The following is a 20,794-nucleotide window of genomic DNA, read 5'->3' on the forward strand; positions in this document are numbered from 1 at the left end:
TCCGGTACCACTGTTTGGCTCGCGGAGATTCCGCCGTTGATTATTGTTGTTTTTAAATAATAATAATAGTAATAATAATACTAATAATAATACATTTCATTTTAAGCGCCTTTCAAAGCTCACAAGGACACTTTACAGTCACAGACAAGCATAGGTACTATAATACTGTATATAAAATACAATAAAAATACAACCACAAATAGAATACAATAAATAAAATACAATTATAAATAGAAACAAGAGAAAGAGCTACACAGACAATGCGATTTTAAATAAGTGGGGTTTTGAGATGGGATTTGAAGATGGGAAGAGAATCAATGTTACTAATGTTGGGAGGAAATGAGTTGCAGTGTTTGGGGGCAGAGCAGAACGTTTTCTTCATGGTTTTTGTTTATTTTTTTATTTTATTTTAATTGTGTTTCCTTTATTTCGGTCACTTTGCAAAATATCACAGAGACGAATCACAACACAAAGGAAGAAAAACAAATTAGCCTGACGCTACAATTCCAAAATGCCAAACGCCAAAATGTGAAGAGGCGAAACGCACAAAAAAAACACACGCCTCGTAAAAAACATTTACTGTGCTTTAACTTGAGTTCGTTTAATTAAAAAAAAATCTCTTTTAATACAAATTACTTCAAATCATTTCGAAGTGACTTTATAAGCGACAATATTTGTCTCCTGTCTTCCAAAACGAACTGGGGGGTGGAGAGTTATCTCTTGGCCTTGTATTTGCTCTTTGGAACAAAATGGCCCACACCGTCGCGCATGTGCAGTGGGTCTCCTTCTCAGCCCCCCCGCCAGTCCTGACGTTTTTTTTTTAAGTGACAGCGTCGAAAGAAGCTAGCTGTCAATCTGCTCAGCATCCCAACGCCACCAGAAGGACCGCTCCGCTTTCGTTGACGCCCCTTTTAAATCGGTGAGGAGCATCCACGCGAACCCTTAGATGTCTTTTTTTGTCACCTTTAACCTCACTTTGATCGCGTTTCAATCCAAGGTTAGCCGCTTGACTGGCGCCTAAAGGAGATTGAGCTAACGTTAGCTTTCATTATGTAATGATGGCGAATCTGGCATGCATCGATCAATCCGGGTTTTTTTTATAGGCCTCCTTTCCATTTCACTAGGCGGTGGTTGTTCGGTGGAGACCAGCTGTCACCCCCCTCCCCTCATACATTTTGTCCCTTTGTGTCCTTTGTCCACCAGTAAAGATGCTGCATCGACCATTTGTTTAAAATCCCGCCACACGCATCGGAATTTTTTTTTTTTTCTATTTGCCTCCAAATCACAGTGATAAGATTGTGTCTTGCTCAAGATATGTTCGTGTTCTTTTGCGTTGCAGCATCATGGCTGTCCCACCTTCCTACGCAGACCTGGGCAAAGCTGCCAAGGACATATTCAGCAAAGGCTACGGTGAGTTCAGGCAGTAAAGGACAACCGACGTCTCCGGACAACTTGTGTCCATCATTTGTAAAATGGCTTCAAATGACTTCTACTGAGCGTATTTGACAAAGATTCCACGGCATATAGCTATATTGTACCTTTTAAGACTCGCTCCTGAATATTCCGGAAGTCTTGTTTTTAAGTTGGTGTCGAGTCCGTACGTGACGTCACTGAAGGAACGCCCCCTGACCGTAAAAAAGACACATTGTAGCAGTCCTTCCAACACTCAATGTCAATGTATTTTGCTGTACTTGTTTGGTCTGAAAACGCCATGTTGCACCAAAAAGCCGCCAGAAGAGGGCGACCAAGCTCCATGGAAGGAATTTATCAGCCGGTGGAAACGGGCTAACTAATTCCCTACACGGCTTTGTCGCCATTTTCTGCCTCCCTTGGGTGCGACATTTGCCACCCCCGATGCATCAAAATGACACGCAATAATTGTCTTTGCTAATTACACGAAACTCAATGGACGTTAAATGAAAAAAAAAAGAATTAAAAACTAACAAACCTACACAAAAAAACCTGCTGCGCTGTCAACATTAGCACATATGCTAACCAAAGCGCTAACGACTTCCATGTCATTAAATACTCCCCCACCCGGCCCCTCAGTGATCATTGCCCCTTCTTACAGGCTTCGGACTGGTGAAGCTAGACCTGAAGACCAAATCGCAAAGTGGCGTGGTGAGCGTCTCCCTCCTACTCCGCCCACCCGCCGACATGCATGATATCAAAAATCTGAGGGACTAATCTAATCGCTGCCCCCTCTAACCCTCTTTTGATCTCTCCAATTCTCTTCTTGACTCGACATCCTCTTCCTTGATGACCCGTTTTAACGTAGATGGTAAGCCAGAGACCCCCGACATCGTCGTCGTCATCACCGTCATCTTTTGATTCATTTCATCTCTTGTTTTTCCTTTCAACATGGCCGCTTGCCTCCATCTGATTGTTTTGTTTTTGTTATTCCTCATTTTTGCACTCCAGTTTATTAGATCACTCCAAAAACACACACACACACACACACACACACACACACACACACACACACACACACACACACACACACACACACACACACACACACACACACACACACACACACACACACACACACACACACACATATATATATACTCCCCCCCTCTGGTGCCATCACCTATTTGCTATCTATTCGCTAGCTAATAGCTATGTATTGGTTAGCTAAGAGCTATCTATTCGCTAGCTAATAGCTATATATATTTGCTAGCTAATAGCTATCTATTCGCTAGCTAGCTAGCTTGCTATCTATTTGAGTTACTTGGATTGAGTGAACGCTGGCGCGTGTGGCTGCCGCTGCTCACTGGCAGAAAAACCAATCCTGTGACTGTAAAGTGACCTTGAGAGTTTTGAAAGGCGCTTAGAAATCAAATGTATTATTATTATTAAGAATAAATGATTTCTAATGCATAACTGTTGATTTCAATTCAATGGATATGAATGATCCAATTATTTAAAGAATTAAATGAATGTAAAATATTTTTGGGGAATACAATACAATCCATATTGATTTATATATATATATATATAAGGTGCTTATAAATGAACTGTATTATTATTATTGTTATGCTATTATTCTTATATTATTATTATTAATACTATTGATACTATTACTACTGTTACTACTACTGTTACTACTATTGTTACTACTACTATTACTATTACTGTTACTATTATTACTACTAGTAGTAGTACTATTACTACTAGTAGTACTATTACTACTACTACTAGTGGTACTATTACTAATACTACTAGTAGTACTATTACTAATACTACTATTACTACTACTGTTACTACTAATAGTACTATTACTACTACTAGTAGTAGTACTATTACTACTACTAGTAGTAGTACTATTACTACTACTACTACTACTATGACTACTATTACTATTATGATTATTATGATTATGATTACCATGGCTTTATTTTGGATCCAATGCGTTTAATGCGCAGGAATTCAACACGTCGGGATCGAGCAACACGGATTCGGGCAAAGCGTCGGGCAGCCTGGAGACCAAATACAAGATGAAGGAATTGGGCCTGAGCGTCAATCAAAAATGGAATACCGACAACACGTTGGCTACCGAGGTCACGCTGGAGGACCAGGTTCGTGCCGCCGGATCTGCGCACAGGCGCCAGGGTTATGCGTTTTGATAACGGTGATGTCGCCATGCTTGTGTTTGCAGTTGACTCAAGGCCTGAAGGTGGCCTTGGATACATCCTTTGTTCCGAACACGGGGTGAGCGCACGTTAGCTTAGATTTTTTTTTTCCCACCCACCGCCATGTTGAAAAAGCAGGCGTACGTTTTCTCTTCCAGCAAGAAAAGCGGCAAGCTGAAGACAGGCTACAAGCGAGATTACGTCAACCTTGGCTGCGACGTGAACTTTGAAGGACCGGTGGTCCACGCCGCCGCCGTGCTAGGCTACGAGGGGTGGCTAGCAGGCTATCAGATGGCCTTCGACACGGCCAAATCCAAACTAGCTCAAAACAATTTTGCGCTAGGCTACAAGGCTGGAGATTTCCAACTGCACACCAACGTGTGAGTGATGTCATCAAAGCGTGACCGTCTCATTCCTTGACATCATTAATAATAACAACAACAACAATAACAATAATAATAATAATCCATTTAATTTATAAGCGCCTTTCAAAACTCTCAAGGCCACTTTACAGTCACAGGATACGTTTTTCTGTGGGTGAGCAGCGGCAGCATTCACTCAACCCGAAGTAACTCAAATAGATAGAAAGCTAGCTAATATATAGCTAATAGCTAGCTAGCTAATATCTAACTAGATAGCTAATATATAGCCAGCTACACAGATAGCAAATAGATAGATAGCTAGGTAGATAACAAATAGCTAGCTAGCAAATAGCTAGCTAGCTAGCTATACAGACAGCTGGATAGCCAGATAATAATAATAATCCATTTAATTTCTAAGCGCCTATGAGTATGACATTGCAATGTTTATTTTTTTGGTAATTATTTTAATGTTAATTTTTTTGGTCTCAGTAACGACGGCACAGAATTTGGCGGCTCCATTTACCAAAAAGTCAACGAGTCGCTGGAGACGGCCGTCACTTTGGCCTGGACCTCCGGCAGCAACAACACTCGCTTCGGCATCGCCGCCAAGTACAAAGTGGACGGCGACACTTCGGTGTCCGTAAGTTGACACCCACGCGCGACACAAACACTTTGTTCTCGCCATCTTGTGACCCCTGACCCCATCACACAGGCCAAAGTCAACAACGCGAGCCTCATCGGAGTCGGATACACTCAAAGCCTCCGACCAGGTTAGTACATTGACACTAAAAGTCTACACACCCCTTCCACAATGTTATGAGAAAAAAAAAAAAACAAAATCCAAGCCTACTTGAACTTGGTCATGTCACCAGCGCCAAAGTGTTAGCCTAGCTTGTGGGCTAACGCGTCACTCCGCCCCCTCCCCCTTCGCAGGCGTCAAGGTCACGCTATCGGCGCTCATTGACGGAAAAAACTTCAATGCCGGAGGTCACAAGGTGGGCATGGGTTTCGAGCTGGAGGCGTAAAGGAAGAGAAGAAGAAATGAGCACCATTACGTAGCTTCTTAACCCCGCCCCCTCCCCCCACCAACATCCCACCAATCACACGCGAGCACGTTGACCTTGGAGATGATAATAATAATAATAATGACTGTTGTTGTGTGTGTTTGTTTTCTCCTCACTGGGATTTTTTTTGACTGAATGTGTGTGTTATGTCACTTTCCCCAATGGAGGGTTGCCGTGACGACCGACGACAGGACAAAGTGTCGCCGCTAGGTGAAAACAATGCGGTTTGAATATTAGCATTCATAGCTTTTTTCCAGCAGATTGTTTTCGAACACTTTTCACGATCTTTGTGACGCTTCAAAGCGATTTTTTTTTTGTCGTTTTTTTGGGGGTGTGATGTCATCATTGTCACTTAGACCTCATTTTTCCATGTCAACTAGGGCAATTATATGATTAAACATATTTAAAGCAAAAGGGCTTCTTCTTTTTAAGTCATTCACTGCCAGACGATGTGCAAAAATGTGTCCACTCCAGTGCCAGGGTTTTTGTCATTTCCACTCAAATTCCAGGACCCACAGAATAATCCGTTTTCCTATTCTATCCTGTGCCTGAAGTGTGTCCGATCCTGAGCAGTCCCCTTCCAGTTTCCTCCCATTTTGGTCCTTGTCCCCTTACAGCAAATTGACCTTTGCCACCACTTGCTTGCATCCGGTGACGGAATACTCCCGCCCGCCAACAACGGGATAATACTGGATCTCCGCCGCCAGCTGTTCAATGTGGGCTCGATCCGGGTAGAATCCTTCTCGGCTCATTTCGTCCATAAAACACTCCACCACGTGACTTCTCTCCAGTAGTCCCAAAGGGACGACGGTCACCTCGGACCAGAGCGGGTGGCGACCCTCCAGGTGGCGTCGTAGGACAGGCGTCAAATCCCGCGCCAGGTGCTTGTGTTGACCGTCGCGGTTGGAGACGTTGTGGAGCAGGTGCTTGGTGATGTGCTGCTGTCCCAGGTTGCTGAGGATCACGTAGATGGCATTGAAGAACTGGTTGGGTTGGCCCGACCCCAGAAGGCCCAGAAGGGCGTCTAGGATCTCGCCGTGCATGTACTGCGCCTCGTCCAACACGAAGAGCGGGATTTTCTCTTCGCGCTCGCCAAGATCCGCCGCCTCGGAGACCAGCGAGACCAGTTCCTCGGCGCAACGAGGGCCGTCGGCCTCTAGGCGGCAGCGGTGGAGCATGAAGTACTGAAGCACCAGAGGCTCGCCCACCACCGAACGGAAATGTCCCGCTAGGAGACGTCCCAGGTGGCTTTTGCCCACCCCGCTGGGTCCGTGGAGAGACACGACCAGGGGTCGATTGTGTACGTACGTGGACAGGAAGTCCTTCAGGTGCCACATGAGGGCCTCCACCGCCCCCTGCTGGCCAAATACCTCCCTGCGCAGAGTCTTCTCCAGACCCTCCAGGTCGTAGCGAATCAGGTGGTCGTCCAGGTTCTCGATGGCGTTGTAGACCTGAGGCGCAAAAAGTTGCTTTCAGCGTAACTATTTGGATGATAGTATCGACAATATTATTTACAATAATTTATAAGCGCCTTTCAAAACTCTCAAGGTCACTTTACAGTCACAGGATCAGTTTTTCTGTGGGTAAGCAGCGGCAGCCGCATGCGCCAGCGTTGACTCAACCCGGAAATAACTCAAATAGATAGAAAGCTAGCCAGACGGCTAATAGATAATAATACCAGCGTTCACTCAACCAGGAAGTTATTTCATTACATACTTGTGCTATGGTATTATGATTAAAGAAATAAATTGTACTGGATAATAAAGTTGTTTTATTGACTTTTGTGATGAGGAACGTAGCCTTCTTCTTTCACCATCTTGAGGAATCATCCCTCGTAGGTGCTTTCTCTGCCATAATTTTACCTTGTTCCTCATCAATCGTGATCTGTTTAGCTAGGATGATAGCTTTTTGCATCAAGTGTACACATGGCTTGTGGAGCCTGATTGATGGGATATTTTAACCTTGCAGTCTACACTCTGCCTTTGAACAAAGTTGAAACTTTCATGTTTAAACCACCTCCCCTCACTGCTGCGTTCTTGACCAATCACGTGGCTTTAACCGACGACTGGGGGCGGGGAATAGAGGACAAAAAAACAAGTCGGCTGCCATTTTCTTTTATGGAGTACGGGCTCGTTCACGAACGACACATCGTGGCAGCTAGGTGTGTATCCCGAAAAATAGTTTGTATACCAAGGTAAAATTTTCAGAAATGTCACGTTCGTGAACTAAAAAGTTCATATGCCAAAGGGTTCGTAAACCGAGGTATCGCTGTATGGTTGTCAAGAATGTAGCGTGTGCGCTTACCTGTACAAAGAGTATGGCGCTAAGGAGGTAGAGACAAAATTCGGCGGGACTGTGACCCTGTCCGGGGGCTTTCCGGCGTCTCCTGTTGGGGTAGAGGACCCTCCTCTTCCTTTTCCTCTTCTTCCTGGGAGGCGAGTAGGACGCTCGAGCGGGGACGCCGTCGAAAGTGAAGATTTTGGGGCTGGTTCGGGCCGGGGCCCCCGGGAGGGCCGCCGTGGCTAGCGCCATCTCCTGGCGACGTTTTTTTAGGGCTTGGTATTTGTGCTTGATGCGGATGACGGCGCGTAGCGTGGACGACACACCCGAGAGGCTAACGGTCGTCGGCGGGGAAGTCCTGGCATTGTTCTTGTCATGTTCCTCCAGTTCCTCCGGTTCCTCGTCCTCCTCCGTTTGGGAGGTGGACGAGCTGTCATCGGGATCCGTCATCTGACGGAGAATTATGAAATTAATCATCCTGGCGGGACAAGCCGAAAATCTCAACGTGGAGAAGAATCACAAAAAGGGGATGCAGCCAACGTGAAGCTCGGGGAGTACGGTGAGTAAACTCACTTCTGATTGGCCGTCAGGAGAGGTGAACTTCCTGCGAGCTAGCAAACCTGCCAGTCACGGATCCTGTAAATCAATTACATATATTTTTCAGGTATTGCGATGTGTAAGTACAGACACTCCCCAACTTACAAACAAAATACGTTCCAAACGGTCGGTTGTAAGGTGAATTTGGTCGTAAGTTGTTTCAGTGCTATATTTTGTATGGAATGTATCTTTGAGGCCTATGTAAGTATGTTTAAGACTTATATAATAATAATAATACATTTTATTTCTCAGCGCCTTTCAAAACTCTCATGGTCACTTTACAGTCACAGGATCAGTTTTTTTCTGTGGGTGAGCAGCGGCAGCCACACGCGCCAGCGTTCGCTCAACCCGGAATATAAGTATGTTTAAGGTTTATATAAGTAACCTGTATTGGTTTGCACTGAAAAATAAACATTTAATAAAATATATGCTCTATAAGAGATATTTCCATGTACAACTGGAGAGTACATACAATAATACAGTACAACATATGTTACTACTAAAATGTTCATGTGTACTCGAATGTTCATAAGTAGGGGAGCGTCTGTATTACATACATTGCACCCGAAGGTTTTAAACAAAACACACATGCACACACACACACACACACACACACACACACACACACACACACACACACACACACACACACACACACACACACACACACACACACACACACACACACACACACACACACACACACACACACACACACTTTTTGGCCTCTCTCCTATGATGACACCAGCCACTTCCTGCTGTAACACACACACATAGACACATAGACACACACAGACACACACATACATTCCCGGCATCTGGTTGCTTCTGTTTGAATCAAAAGGTACACAATGTACAAATCAACCGTGTCAATATTTAAACCATTTTTTATGACTTGTTTAAATCTTTAAGAAAAGCAGGTTTTTTTTTATATTGGACGCGGTCCGGAAAATAGAAGAAACAGATGGAGCTCATTGGAAGACTTTAGCACAGATGGTTTGTGTTCATTGTGTCATTAAAAAAATGTGGTTTTAATATGACTATTTGACTCATATCATTTTTATTATTTTTTTTGCAGAGGGAAGTGGCTTATAAACTTTCTCATGGAAGCTTCAGTGTCAAATAACTACTAAGATGGCTGGGGAGGGGAAAAAAAAACCACAGCATTAGACAGTTGAGGAAATTAGATTAGATGGATGGAAAACAAAGTGCGTGAAAAAGTCAAGACGCACGAGATAATAAAGAAAAAAAAGAACTGAGAGCAAAGTGGGTAAGAAATGGAAGCCAAAAAATATGAAACCTAAAACTCCAGTCGAAGGAAAGCCTGAATAAAAACTCTTAAAGGACAACCGACACTATTTTTTTTGTTTCCTAACGAACATCAGAAAAACGTTTTATAGCAACTAAAAGACGCAGGCTGATATTTTTAGTCAAATGCAAAACACCAAAAAAATGACTTACAAGTGTCCCAAAACTGCCACAAAATGAGCTCGGAAACTGGTCAGACTTAGAAAGTCCCGCCCCCTTGTTAGTGACGTCACGCCAGGATACTCCTTCACAAACTGCCTTGTTCCAGAATCAAAACAATGGCTTCAGATTCGGAGAAGATCCTTTCTTGTTACTCATCCAGTTATGAATATGATTCAAATAGTTCTGAAGAGGAAAGCATAAATGTTTGCAATCGATTAAAGAAGTCCTTCCAAATCAATTGAAAAGAACAAAGTATCAAAGAAAACCATGAGTAAAAATCTGCCAAGATCAGAATCAGAATACCTTTATTCGTCCCACAATGGAGAAATTTGCAGTCCACAGCAGCAATTGAAACCTGACAGGGTGAAGCAAACATACAATGACCCGACACGGAATGGTCGTGCCAGGAGTCCTTTTAACTGCCACTGATTGGAACGACCAACACCTGTGCAGCTGCGGGCGGGGCCGACAGCGCCACCCGTTGGTCGCCAACCACATCGTAATAACTATTTGAATCATATTCATAACTGGATGAGTAACAAGAAAGCATCTGACGGCATTTGTTTTGATTATTGAGCAAGGCAAGACGTCCTGGCGTGACGTCACGAACAAGGGGGCGGGACCTTCTGAAAGTGGCCACTTCCGGGGTCATTTTGAAGTAGCTTTGGGACATTTGAAGTCATTTTTATTGATTGGTGTTTTGCATTTGACTAAAAAATATCAGCCTGCGTGCAGTTAGGAAACACAAAAAAATGGTGTCGGTTGCCCTTTAAGAACCGAGGTCAAATATATGAAAAATGTGGAATCCAGACTTGGATAAACTGATTGGAGAGTCTGTAAGACTCATTGAATGTGACGACAACAATGAGTAACCAAAGACAACTGAGACACATTGTGCATGAGAAATTCAAAGCATGAGATCACATCGTTTTCAGGTTGCCGCAAGCACAAACCTGATGAGGAGGCCGCATTCCAAATGTCTCCCGGTTCTCTTTTCGTCTTACACACACATTTTCACACCAACAACACACCTCCGAGCTGCCCCCCTCCCCCCTCCCCAAAAATAAAAAAATAGGACTCACCAATGATGTGTTCAAGGTGCTGGAAATTTTAAACTTCTGGACGACTAAACTCCATTGTGTGCACCGGCCGACTTTGTGTGAGGCGACCTGCTGGCGGCTCCGCCTCCTTCATCCTGCTCTCATATGACAGCACATTGCAACACTTCCTCCTTTCGCTCCAACGAATGGAAATTGCAGTCACCCCCCCCCCCCCCCCCCCCCCCCAAAAAAAAAAATATAATAATTCTGGGCTGCTATTGCAAGCATATTTGAAAAGTAGCCATTTTTCTTGGCTGTGTTGCTTTGCAGTCAGTGTTTGAGAATCTTTTTTTTCATCCAATCAAAAATCAGCATTTACTTGTTGCTATGCAAATTTTTGCTTCTGGCAGATGCAACTTAACTCACAATATGAGTGACCGCGCTTTGTAATTGCTTTCTTTTTGGATTCAACTAAGTTCATAACAAGCAGCGATCTGGCAGATAAAAGCCTGATAGCTTAATGCTAACAAAACTAGCATCGATGATGTTGTTAAACCTTTAAGTAATGGATATTTGGGGGCAAAAAAACGGTGGGGCATTACATGGAGACAAACTAACATATGCAGTAATAATTCCGAGCATATATTCTTTATCATCTGCAAAGAATGACGAACGTAACAATGGGTTGTAAATTTGTGCTTGCATGTTCGTGTATGTGTGAGAGATGTAAATGTGAAGCTGGAGAGCATTTGCATATACGCCATGAAAAGTTGTAAAACTGCCAAAAGAGGACACGCCCCATGCAGTAATGCAACCCATTTATTTCAAAGCAACTTCTGCGAAAAACGAGTCTTCAAAATTCAGCAACTTTAAAGGACAACCGACAACTGACATCAGAAAAACGTTTTATGGCATCTAAAATAGCCAAAACACGCAGGCTGATATTTTTAGTCAAATGCAAAACACCAATAAAAACGACTTCAAGTGACCCCAAACTACTTCAAAATGATCCCGGAAATGGGGAGTTTCAGAAGTTCCCGCCCCCTTGTTCGTGACATCACGTCAAGATACTCCTTCACAAACTGCCTTGCTCCAGAATCAAAACAATAATAATAATAATAATAATAATAATAATAATACATTGTATTTCTTAGCCTTTCAAATGAATATGATTCCAATAGTTCTGAAGAGGAAAGCATAAATGTTTGCAATCGATTAAAGAAGTCCTTCCGTCTTATTTTGAGACCTCTGGACTCCAATGTAGAGTCCCAGAAAATGCACAAAATGGCGCCCAAGCTCCGTTGGAAATGGGCTGATTTGTCTGCTGGGAATTTGTGTCAACTAGTATCAAATAGTAGTCTTGGTGCAACACACAACCATTCACCATCGCGTTATTTATGTGTTTTTCCTTCTAATTTTGCCATCAACACGGATCAACACGATGTTTCCAGAACAAACAAAGTACCCAAAATGCATTGTGTGTCGCTTTCTTGGTCAGGGGTGTTCCTTCAGTGACGTCACGTCAGGAATTGTCACCAACTGGAAAACAAGACCCTGAATATTCAGCGCGAGTCTTAAAAGGTAAAATATAGCTATATGCGGTGGAATCTTTGTCAAATACGCTCAGTAGAAGTCATTTGAAGTGATTTTACAAATTATGGACACAACTTGTCGGGTGGCGTCGGTTGTCCTTTAAGTCATTTTTATTGGTCTTTTGCATTTGACTAAAAATATCAGCCTGCGTGTGTTGGCTATTTTAGATGCTCTAAAACGTTTTTCTGATTTCAGTTAGGAAACAAAAAAATGGTGTCGGTTGTCTTTTAAGATTTTAGCTCGTCACAGTGGACAGTTATTCCGCTGAATTAATTAACATTGTCTTTTATTCAGTTTGAATATGTTACATGATACAATGCGATTTGTTTTGAGTCACAACATGTCGCAAAAACCTGGTATGTTTGTTTTTTTTTGCCAGGGGGGCTTGAATGAATTTGTATCATTTGCAACGTAGCTTTGCCGCGCAAAAGCCAAAAGGCACGAATGAGGAAAAAGAGAAACCGCCATCTCTGCGTCCAAATAGGCAAAAAAGCCTCATAAATAGAATAGGAAAAAAAAGATGTATTTACATGCTTGATGCTACAGCGTTTCAATAGTCTCCAAAAACGGTTCTATTTCCTCTTCCTGCCACGGCCTCGCCTTCCTCTAATGGCGGCGGCGGCGAGGTCAACGGGGACGCCGCTGACGTCGTCGTCGGCCGCCGGTCCGGCCGCGATGTTGATTTGGCCTTCCTGGATTTCGTTACGAGCCTCGTCGGGGAGATGTTGGATGTGCTGCTGGGTTTCCAGATAGAACATGACGTCACGGAGTTGTTCCTGAAGCTCCGCCATGGCCTGGTCCTTCTGCTCGCCTGAACACAACGACAAAAATTATTATTATTATTATTAGCATTATTATTATTATTGTTATTATTATTAAAACAAATTTAGCAACATGTCTGTGCAACAATGACACTATAAGGAAATTCAATTTTGTTTTTTTTTGCGGGAAGGTGCCGATAAAGCACTGGTCAGACCCCTGGAAATATTTTTTCCCTTCCACAAGGGGCAGCAGTTGTCTTTTGTCCGTATTAGCGCTTCGTTCCAGCTTCCACTGTTTTTAAAGTGCCATATCAATCGATAGCTAGCTAGCTATTTGCTATCGATTAGCTGGCTGGACGAATAGCTGACTATCTATTAGCTATCTATTAGTTAGCTAGCTAGCTTTCCATCTATTTGAGTTACGTCCGGGTTGAGTGAACGCTGGCGCATGTGGCTGCCGCTACTCACCCACAGAAAAAAACTTAGCACGTGACTGGAAAGTGACCTTGAGAGTTTTGAAAGGTGCTCATAAATAAAATGGATTATAATTATTATAATTATTATTATTATTTTGCACATCGTCTGGCAGTGAATGAGTTAACTAAAAAGTAAAAAATGGATGGTGACTATTGAACTAAATCAATAATTCAGAAATAATTCATCACCAAATTATACTTTTATGCAGGATCAAATCGTCTAATTTGATGACTAAAAATATTTAAGAAGGCATTATTATTCTTATATATATATATATATATATATATATATATATATATATTATAGGATGAATATATATTATTAATCCTATTTATAATTTTATCTGTGGTTTTATTTATGTCGCTATGTTTTGTGATTGAAAGGCGCTTATAAATAAAATGCATTATTATTCATATTATGATGAATATTATTAATAACATCATTATTATAATTATGATTGTATTATTCTGATCATGATTATTATCATTATTATTATTATTATCATCTCTAAATTCAACTATGACGTGAGATCGAGAGAAAGTATGCGTGTGCGTGTTTGGCGCCGTCACCGCTCTCTTTGGCTCTGCGCTCTTCATCGACTAGTCGTGTCTGAAGTTGTGTCTGATTGGCCCGCAGGCATTTGTTCATCTCCTGCTCTTCCTTCAGCTCCTGGCTGAGTTTCATCACACGGCCGCTCATCTGCGCGCACCTACACGACAAGCGTAGTTTACAATAACCATCGTCATCATCATTGATTGATTGATTGATCTTTTCTATCTACTAGCTGGCTAGTTAGCTTTCTATCTATTAACTTCCGGGTTGAGTGAACGCTGGCGCGTGTGGCTGCCGCTGCTCACCCACAGAAAAACTTATCCTGTGACGGTAAAGTGACCTTGAGAATTTGGAAAGGCGCTTCGAAATGAAATGTATTATCATTATGATAAATGCTCTTACATCTTGGTTGTTCTCCGTCACCCTCTGCTGGACTGGAGGCAAACAGCACCAATTTTGATGAAAGCGCTAAAAAATGTAAATGCTGTCTCTTTATAATTATAATAATAGAATAGTAAGACAAATAGATAGAAAGCTAGCTAATAAGGCCAATAGATAGCTAATAGGTAGCCAGCTAGGTGCTAGCCAGCCAGCCAGATAGCTAGCTATTGTACGGTATTCCAGAAAAGACAAAGAGAATAGACTTAGCACAACATAATACATTTCATTTCTAAGCACCTTTCAAAAGGTCACTTTACAGTCACAGGATCAGTTTTTCTGCGGGTGAGCAGCGGCAGCCACACGCCCCAGCGTTCACTCAACCTAGAAGTAACTCAAATAGAGCTACCCAGCTAGCTAAAAGATAGCTAATAGCTAGCTAGCTATATAGCTAATAGATAGCTAGCTAGGCTAGCTAGCCGTTAGCCAGCGAACAGATAGCTATTAGCCAGCGAGATGGAAAAATGTGATGTTTACTTTTTGTCTGTGCTTTGCTTGTCTTTGCTGAGTTCTCCCAATCGGCGTTCCAGGTTGTCGCAACGCTCCAAAGTCTCCTTAAATTTCGCCTTCATGTTATTGATCTGTGTCTCACACACACACACACACATGTACGTACATAAGCATATTAATACCAGGACAAAAAAAATTAATAAATCCAAACATATTTAAAGGGGTGAGCATCACCTCCTGTGCGGTCTCCTTTTCCATATGAACAATCTTGTTCTCCCAGTAAACTCGCTGCGATTCCAGTTGGCTGGTCAGCAGGTACGAATACTGCGAGAAAAAAAAAACGACAGCGGGCGGCCATCTTTTTTCTCTGCGTCAATGGCGGTAACGAGAAACGGGCTGATGGTACCTCCAACTGAAGGGCGTCGATCTTCTCGGCCTGGCAGGTGTCCCCTTCGCACTCGTACTGAACCATCTTGCCGTCCGTCTTGCTCGCCACGAGACGGTGGACGTAATTGTCTGATGGGAGGAGCGTTAGCGACATAGCTAGCGGGGAACAGTTGTCCGATATGTGTGCTAGCGCTAAGGTTAGCAATTATGTCATCAAGTAAACTACAATTCTTAAAGGACCGGTTGACTTTGTTGTTTACAATGTATTATTATATTATTATGATGATGATTATTATATACCTCCGGCGTAGTCCCAAACGCGGTGGTTGGTGAGCTGCATGGCGTAAGTGTGCTGCGTCTCTTCAAAGTGCTTGTAGGCGTGTCGGCTGACGTAGCGACCGCACCCGATGTGGCCGCAGATCAGGCAGATCCACAAGTTCTGCGGATCCGCAAGGTCAACCGATTGACGTTTAAAGGACAACCGACAGCTTCGGACAAGATGTGTCCGTAATTTGTACAATCAATTCAAATGTAGCAAGCAATAGCATTTAGCTATATTTTACGTTTTAAGACTCGCGCTGAATATTCAGGAAGTCTTGTTTTTGAGTTGACGATGCCCGATGTGACGTCACGGAAGGAACGCCCCTGACCGAGAAAGCGACACACAATGCATTTTGGGTACTTTGTGTGGTCTGAAAATTTCGTGTTGATGGTGAAATTAGAAGGAAAAAAACATAAATAACGCAATGGTGAATCGTCGTATGTTGCACCAAGACTACTATTTGATACTAGTTGACACAAATTCCCAGCAGACAAATCATCCCATTTCCAAGGGAGCTTGGGCGCCATCTTGTGCATTTTCTGGGCGCTACACTGGAGTCCAGGAGGATCGAATTGATACGGAAAGACTTCTTTAATCGATGGCAAATATTTATGCTTTCCTCTTCAGAACTATTTGAATCCTATTCATAACTGGATGAGTAACAAGAAAGCATCTTCTCCCGAATCTGAACTCTTTGAAGCCATTGTTTTGATTCTGGAGCAAGGCAGTTTGTGAAGAAATGACATCACAAACAAGGGGGCGGGACTTTCTGAATCTCTCCTGTTCCGAGCTCATTTTGTGGCAGTTTTAGGACACTAAGTCCTTTTTATTGGTGTTTTGCATTTGACTAAAAATCTCAGCCTGCGTGTTTTGGCTATTTTAGACGCTATAAAACGTTTTTCTGATGCCAGTTAGGAAACAAAAAAATGGTGTCGGTTGTCCTTTAACGAAAGGCAAGAAGCGCGAACGAATGGTCGGCCTTACCTCCTGCACGCCGCACTCGAAGCATTTGTTTTCCTCCACCGGCTCGGGGGTTTGACAGTAACGACAAACCGGACATCTGAAAGCAGAGAATGGTGAACCAGCCGGCGAGACAAGACAAGTCAGCCATTTTGAAAGCAAACGTTTCGCTTCTTACGATGCATCCTCCCATCGTTGTAGACACTGACTGTGAAAACTGTGGTTACACAACGTGGTGAGGATGCCGTTGACCGACTCGTCCATACGCTCCAGGCACACGGTGCATTTGGGAAGCTCCGTTAGCTCCATTACGGGTAAACTGGCTCCCTGGAGGAAATACGAGAATATGGCGGCGGTCGCTGTCAGCGGACATGATTGACGTGACCCTCCCACGTCGCCCGCTATTTACCTCTTCGGACTTGATCACTTCGGCGCGTTCCACGTAGACCAGCTGACAAACCGCCTCCTCAATGGAGTTGAACTGGCGGCCATTACACGTCGTGTAGAAGCTGTCGGCATCCGCCTGAATCGGAATTGTTTTGTTATTGACCGTATTTTTTTTAGACTTATAAGGCGCACCTAAAAGAAAAGATTTTTTTTTTTTAAAGCTGACCATGCGCCTCATAATGCGGTGCGCCTTATGTATGGGATTTTTTTTAATGTCATTCATTGAAGGTGCCCCAAGTGTGACTTGTCTGTGACTGTAAAGTGTCCTTGAGCTAGCTATCTAGCTAGCTATTTATTAACTAGCTATCTATTAAGTAGCTATTAGCTAGCTGGCTATTTACTATCTATCTATTTACTCTCTATAAAATATTTAAGTAACTAGCTGGCTATCTCACTATTTATCTTGCTATCTATTAGCGTGCTATCTATTAACTAGCTATCTATTAGCTGTCTGTTAGCTAGCTGAATGACTAGCGATCTATTTGCCGTCGATTAGCTTTTTAACTAGCTGGCTGGCTATCTATCTCGCTATCTATCAGCTAGCTATCTGGCTATCTGTTAGCTAGCTATTAGTTACCTATCTCGCTGGCTATCTATTTGCTATTAGCTATTTAACTAACTAGCTGCCTAGCTAGCTATTTATTACCTACCTACCTATCTATCTACATACCTACCTACATACCAACCTACCTATCAGCTAGGTATCTAGCTATCTATCTATCAACTAGCTATTAGCTAGCTTAGCTTTCTATCGATTTTGATTCCGGGTTAAGTGAACGCTGGCGCGTGTGGTTGCCGCTGCTCACCCAAACTTAAAACCTTATCCAGTGACCGTAAAGTAGTATTATAAGTAATATTCCAGAAAATAAGGTATTTATTCTTACTTTTAGTTTTTCATTTGTTCTCACACACACATGCAAACAGTGAGCCGACCTGCGTGTTGAACTTGATGAGGACCATGTACTGGTTAGGGGTGGAGTCTCGGATGATCTTCATGTGCTCCATGACATCATTAAACGGCGCCATCAGCTTCATTAAGTCGTGGCTGGTCATGGTGGCGGGAACCGTCAGGATGCAAACCATGGCGCTACGCTCCACCTCCTCCGTCAGAGATGTCATCTTGCTGGAAGTGGCCGGGAAGAAGTCGTTAATAAGTGTGATGCTAGCAGCATCCAACATGGCGTGTCGTGTGCGGTCGCAACTTGGTCTTGTAGAGGTGCATGATCCCGTGCACGACCTCCACGGACGGGTTGCCGCTGAAGAAGGAGATTTGCTGGGGTAGTTGCTTGGAGGGGGAGTCCGGTGCCTCTGCAGCATCTGCCAGTTTGGACTCGGCGCCAGCAGATGGATCCTCATGGCCGCCGCCGTCTTTGTCTGTCCATGTAAAAAAATCAATATGCTGAAAGAAGCCATCTGCTACTTCCTCTCTTGCTAACGCTTGATTCAAAACTAGCTTATCTGCTTATGTGTACTTTGTGTTTAATTAGCAGTGTCATGGGCCACATGCCAGGGCATCAACATTAATCGAGATTCAGAAACAAAAGCTGTGTTGCGCCTGGTTACCTGGACAGGGTTCAAAGGTCTCGATAACCATGTCTCCCATCGATCGACTGCCCATGTGCTGATGCAACACGGCGCTCCTCTCCAGCTCCGATTTGCCGCTCAGGGCCATACGAGCCAGGCTCAAAGATTTATCCTGAAGCTGCTCATCCGACATGTCGCCAGCTGAGTGCAACAAAAAAAGAGACCAACATCGATTAAGATGAATAATCATAATCATAACAATAATAATAAATTTCATTTAGACGCACCTTTCAAAACTCTCAAGGACACTTTAAAGTCACAGGATATTTTTTCTACGGGTGAGCAGCGGCAGCCACACTCACCAGCGTTCACTCAACCCGGAAGTAACATAAAATATAAATGAATATAATAATAATACATTTTATTTTAAGCGCCTTTCGAAACCTTAGACTTTCTTCTTTCCTCATATAACTTAAGAATTAACTCTTTTTTTCTGAGCTTGAAATGAGGGCGGCGGCTATGTGTTCACGAAATTTATCCACTCCAGCGCCCGGGTTTTTGTCATTGTCACTTGAATTCCATGACACATAGAATATTACACATAGAGTTTTAGGACTACATAAACATTCAATGAAGCATAAGAAATCCGCGATGCACTGAAGCCGCGATAAGTGAACCGCGAAGTAGCAAGGGATCACTGGATACATAGTTCATTTGACGTTTATTCTATGAGTCACACATTTAAGGATGTGTACAACTTTGTTTAATATCGAAATATACATCATGAGTGGGAACAATAGAAATCATGAACTAAAAGGCAAATAAAAGTCATCTGTTGTGAATGTTGTCAGTCAAAGCTTACTAGCGCGTTAGCTAGCCGGTCGGCGGCTAACGACAACAACAACGTTCGGCGTGACCACGCGTACTCACCGGCCGAGTAACAAAAGCCTTCAGGGGCTGGAGACTGGTCAGCTATTTCCAAGCGGATGACCACCAAAGACACACTCATGTGTTTGCCCTCGGAAAAGACAAAAACGGATAAATAAAAAAAAAAAAAAACAAGGATAGCTAGCTTCCGGTGTTAGCTAGCTGCCCAGCTAGCCTTCAAAACACTCCAGTCGGAGTACATTGATGGCGGGTTCATAAAAGTAAGACTCGTAGAGTCTCGAGTGTAAATATATAAAGTATATACACGTCTACATATTTCATAACCGTGACTGTCATAACTTCAAGAAGCTTCTGGAGCTCTTTAACGCTGACTACTTCTTCTTCGTCTTTTCGACAACCGAGTGCTCATAAAAGGCGCTTAGACGCTATCGCCACCTAACACCTCCAAAGTGTACGACAGTGCGGTTTTGTTTTTCACGTATTTTTCGTTTTATCACAAATTCAATGTCAAATAATAAGCAAAAACGATCGAAATGTTAGGTTTTTTTCAGATTTGAAAGATTCAATGTCAAAAATGTAACGCCTGAAATGCTGTATCATCGTCAAATGGCACATAAATACAAGATATATTCGCACTTAGAATAATACATTTAATTTCTAAGTGCATTTCAAAACTCTCAAGGTCACATTACAGCTAAGTAACTTTCTATCTATGAGGCTATCTGGCTGGCTATCTATTAGCTAGCTGGCTTTCTATTAGTTAATTAATGGCTAGCCAATCTTGCTATCTATCTAGCTGGCTACCTTGCTCCATATCTGATATGTATTTGCTAAATGGCTATTTAGCTGGCTACCCAACTAGCTATCTATATGGTATCTATTAGCTATCTATCTAGCTTGCTATCTATGAGTTATCCATTAGCCAGCTAGCTAACTTTCTATCTATTTGAGTTATTCCAGGTTGAGTGAACGCTGGCGCATGTGGCTGCCGCTGCTCACCCACAGAAGAACTGATCCTGTGACTGGAAAGTGACCTTGAGAGTTTTGAAAGGTGCTTGTAAATGAAATGTATTATTATGAAAGGCTCTCATACGATTTCTCCCTCCTCTCACACATAAGCACCCACTCATATCCCATGTTTTTTTTTTACACAAATCCCTCGCACTTTTCAAGCACAGCGAATGACGTTCTCACGCACGGCAATCCAAATAATGCAAATATTTTTCATATTTTACGCACAAACTGTTTTCAAACAAACCTGCCGATGACGTTAGCATTTTAACAAAAAAAAAGGAGTTTCTCAAGGCAGTTTTTAAGGTCGTAAAAAACTGAAAACGGTCATTTGTTGAATTAGCAACATCAGGCTAAATGCTATTTCAAGCTAAAACATTTTAACGGATATTTATCAAAAAAGAAACATTTGCATAATTTCAAACGCAGTGCAAAATCCCTCACCATCTCAAATACGCCTTTTCCGACACGTGCTCTCACATACGTGCGCTCACATCGACACACACACTTTTTGCTAACTCCCTCACACACAGCAG

General features: G+C 42.8%; 3 protein-coding genes across 7 annotated transcripts; 1 reads left to right on the forward strand and 2 right to left on the reverse strand.

Moving 5' to 3' along the window:
- The first annotated feature begins 769 nt into the window (after positions 1-769).
- On the forward strand, positions 770-5,086 carry LOC148884878 (non-selective voltage-gated ion channel VDAC2). Its single transcript, XM_089020415.1, has 9 exons — positions 770-919; positions 1,340-1,410; positions 2,072-2,121; positions 3,429-3,581; positions 3,662-3,714; positions 3,794-4,015; positions 4,487-4,637; positions 4,710-4,767; positions 4,931-5,086. The coding sequence occupies exons 2-9, from the start codon at positions 1,344-1,346 to the stop codon at positions 5,020-5,022; spliced, it is 846 nt and encodes a 281-aa protein (XP_088876541.1). The 5' UTR covers positions 770-919; positions 1,340-1,343; the 3' UTR covers positions 5,023-5,086.
- Positions 5,087-5,300: 214 nt separating this feature from the next.
- Positions 5,301-10,629, reverse strand: tor4aa (torsin family 4, member Aa). 4 transcript variants are annotated; one of them, XM_089020412.1, is made up of 5 exons: positions 10,491-10,594; positions 9,400-9,591; positions 7,915-7,977; positions 7,366-7,791; positions 5,301-6,512 (listed from the first exon to the last, which is right to left on the reverse strand). In XM_089020412.1, exons 4-5 carry the CDS (start codon positions 7,789-7,791, stop codon positions 5,673-5,675), a joined length of 1,266 nt encoding a protein of 421 aa, XP_088876538.1. In that variant the 5' UTR covers positions 7,915-7,977; positions 9,400-9,591; positions 10,491-10,594; the 3' UTR covers positions 5,301-5,672. The 4 variants fall into 4 exon arrangements, with proteins under 4 accessions (XP_088876538.1, XP_088876539.1, XP_088876537.1 ...); XM_089020413.1 differs by lacking the exon at positions 10,491-10,594 and adding an exon at positions 9,712-9,931; XM_089020411.1 differs by lacking the exon at positions 9,400-9,591 and having other exon boundaries at positions 10,491-10,629.
- A 1,681-nt stretch (positions 10,630-12,310) lies between these two features.
- On the reverse strand, positions 12,311-20,678 carry brap (BRCA1 associated protein). 2 transcript variants are annotated; one of them, XM_089020576.1, is made up of 13 exons: positions 19,290-20,678; positions 18,399-18,560; positions 18,038-18,209; positions 17,769-17,958; positions 16,798-16,911; positions 16,567-16,715; positions 16,413-16,488; positions 15,407-15,545; positions 15,126-15,235; positions 14,954-15,043; positions 14,747-14,850; positions 13,849-13,988; positions 12,311-12,852 (listed from the first exon to the last, which is right to left on the reverse strand). In XM_089020576.1, exons 1-13 carry the CDS (start codon positions 19,366-19,368, stop codon positions 12,614-12,616), a joined length of 1,764 nt encoding a protein of 587 aa, XP_088876702.1. In that variant the 5' UTR covers positions 19,369-20,678; the 3' UTR covers positions 12,311-12,613. The 2 variants fall into 2 exon arrangements, with proteins under 2 accessions (XP_088876702.1, XP_088876703.1); XM_089020577.1 differs by lacking the exon at positions 13,849-13,988 and having other exon boundaries at positions 12,671-12,852.
- Between the last annotated feature and the right edge of the window lie 116 nt (positions 20,679-20,794).

Source organism: Hippocampus bargibanti, linkage group LG18, assembly GCF_051943395.1.
Source record: "Hippocampus bargibanti isolate YZ-2025 linkage group LG18, ASM5194339v1, whole genome shotgun sequence".
Taxonomy (NCBI): Eukaryota; Metazoa; Chordata; class Actinopteri; order Syngnathiformes; family Syngnathidae; genus Hippocampus; species Hippocampus bargibanti.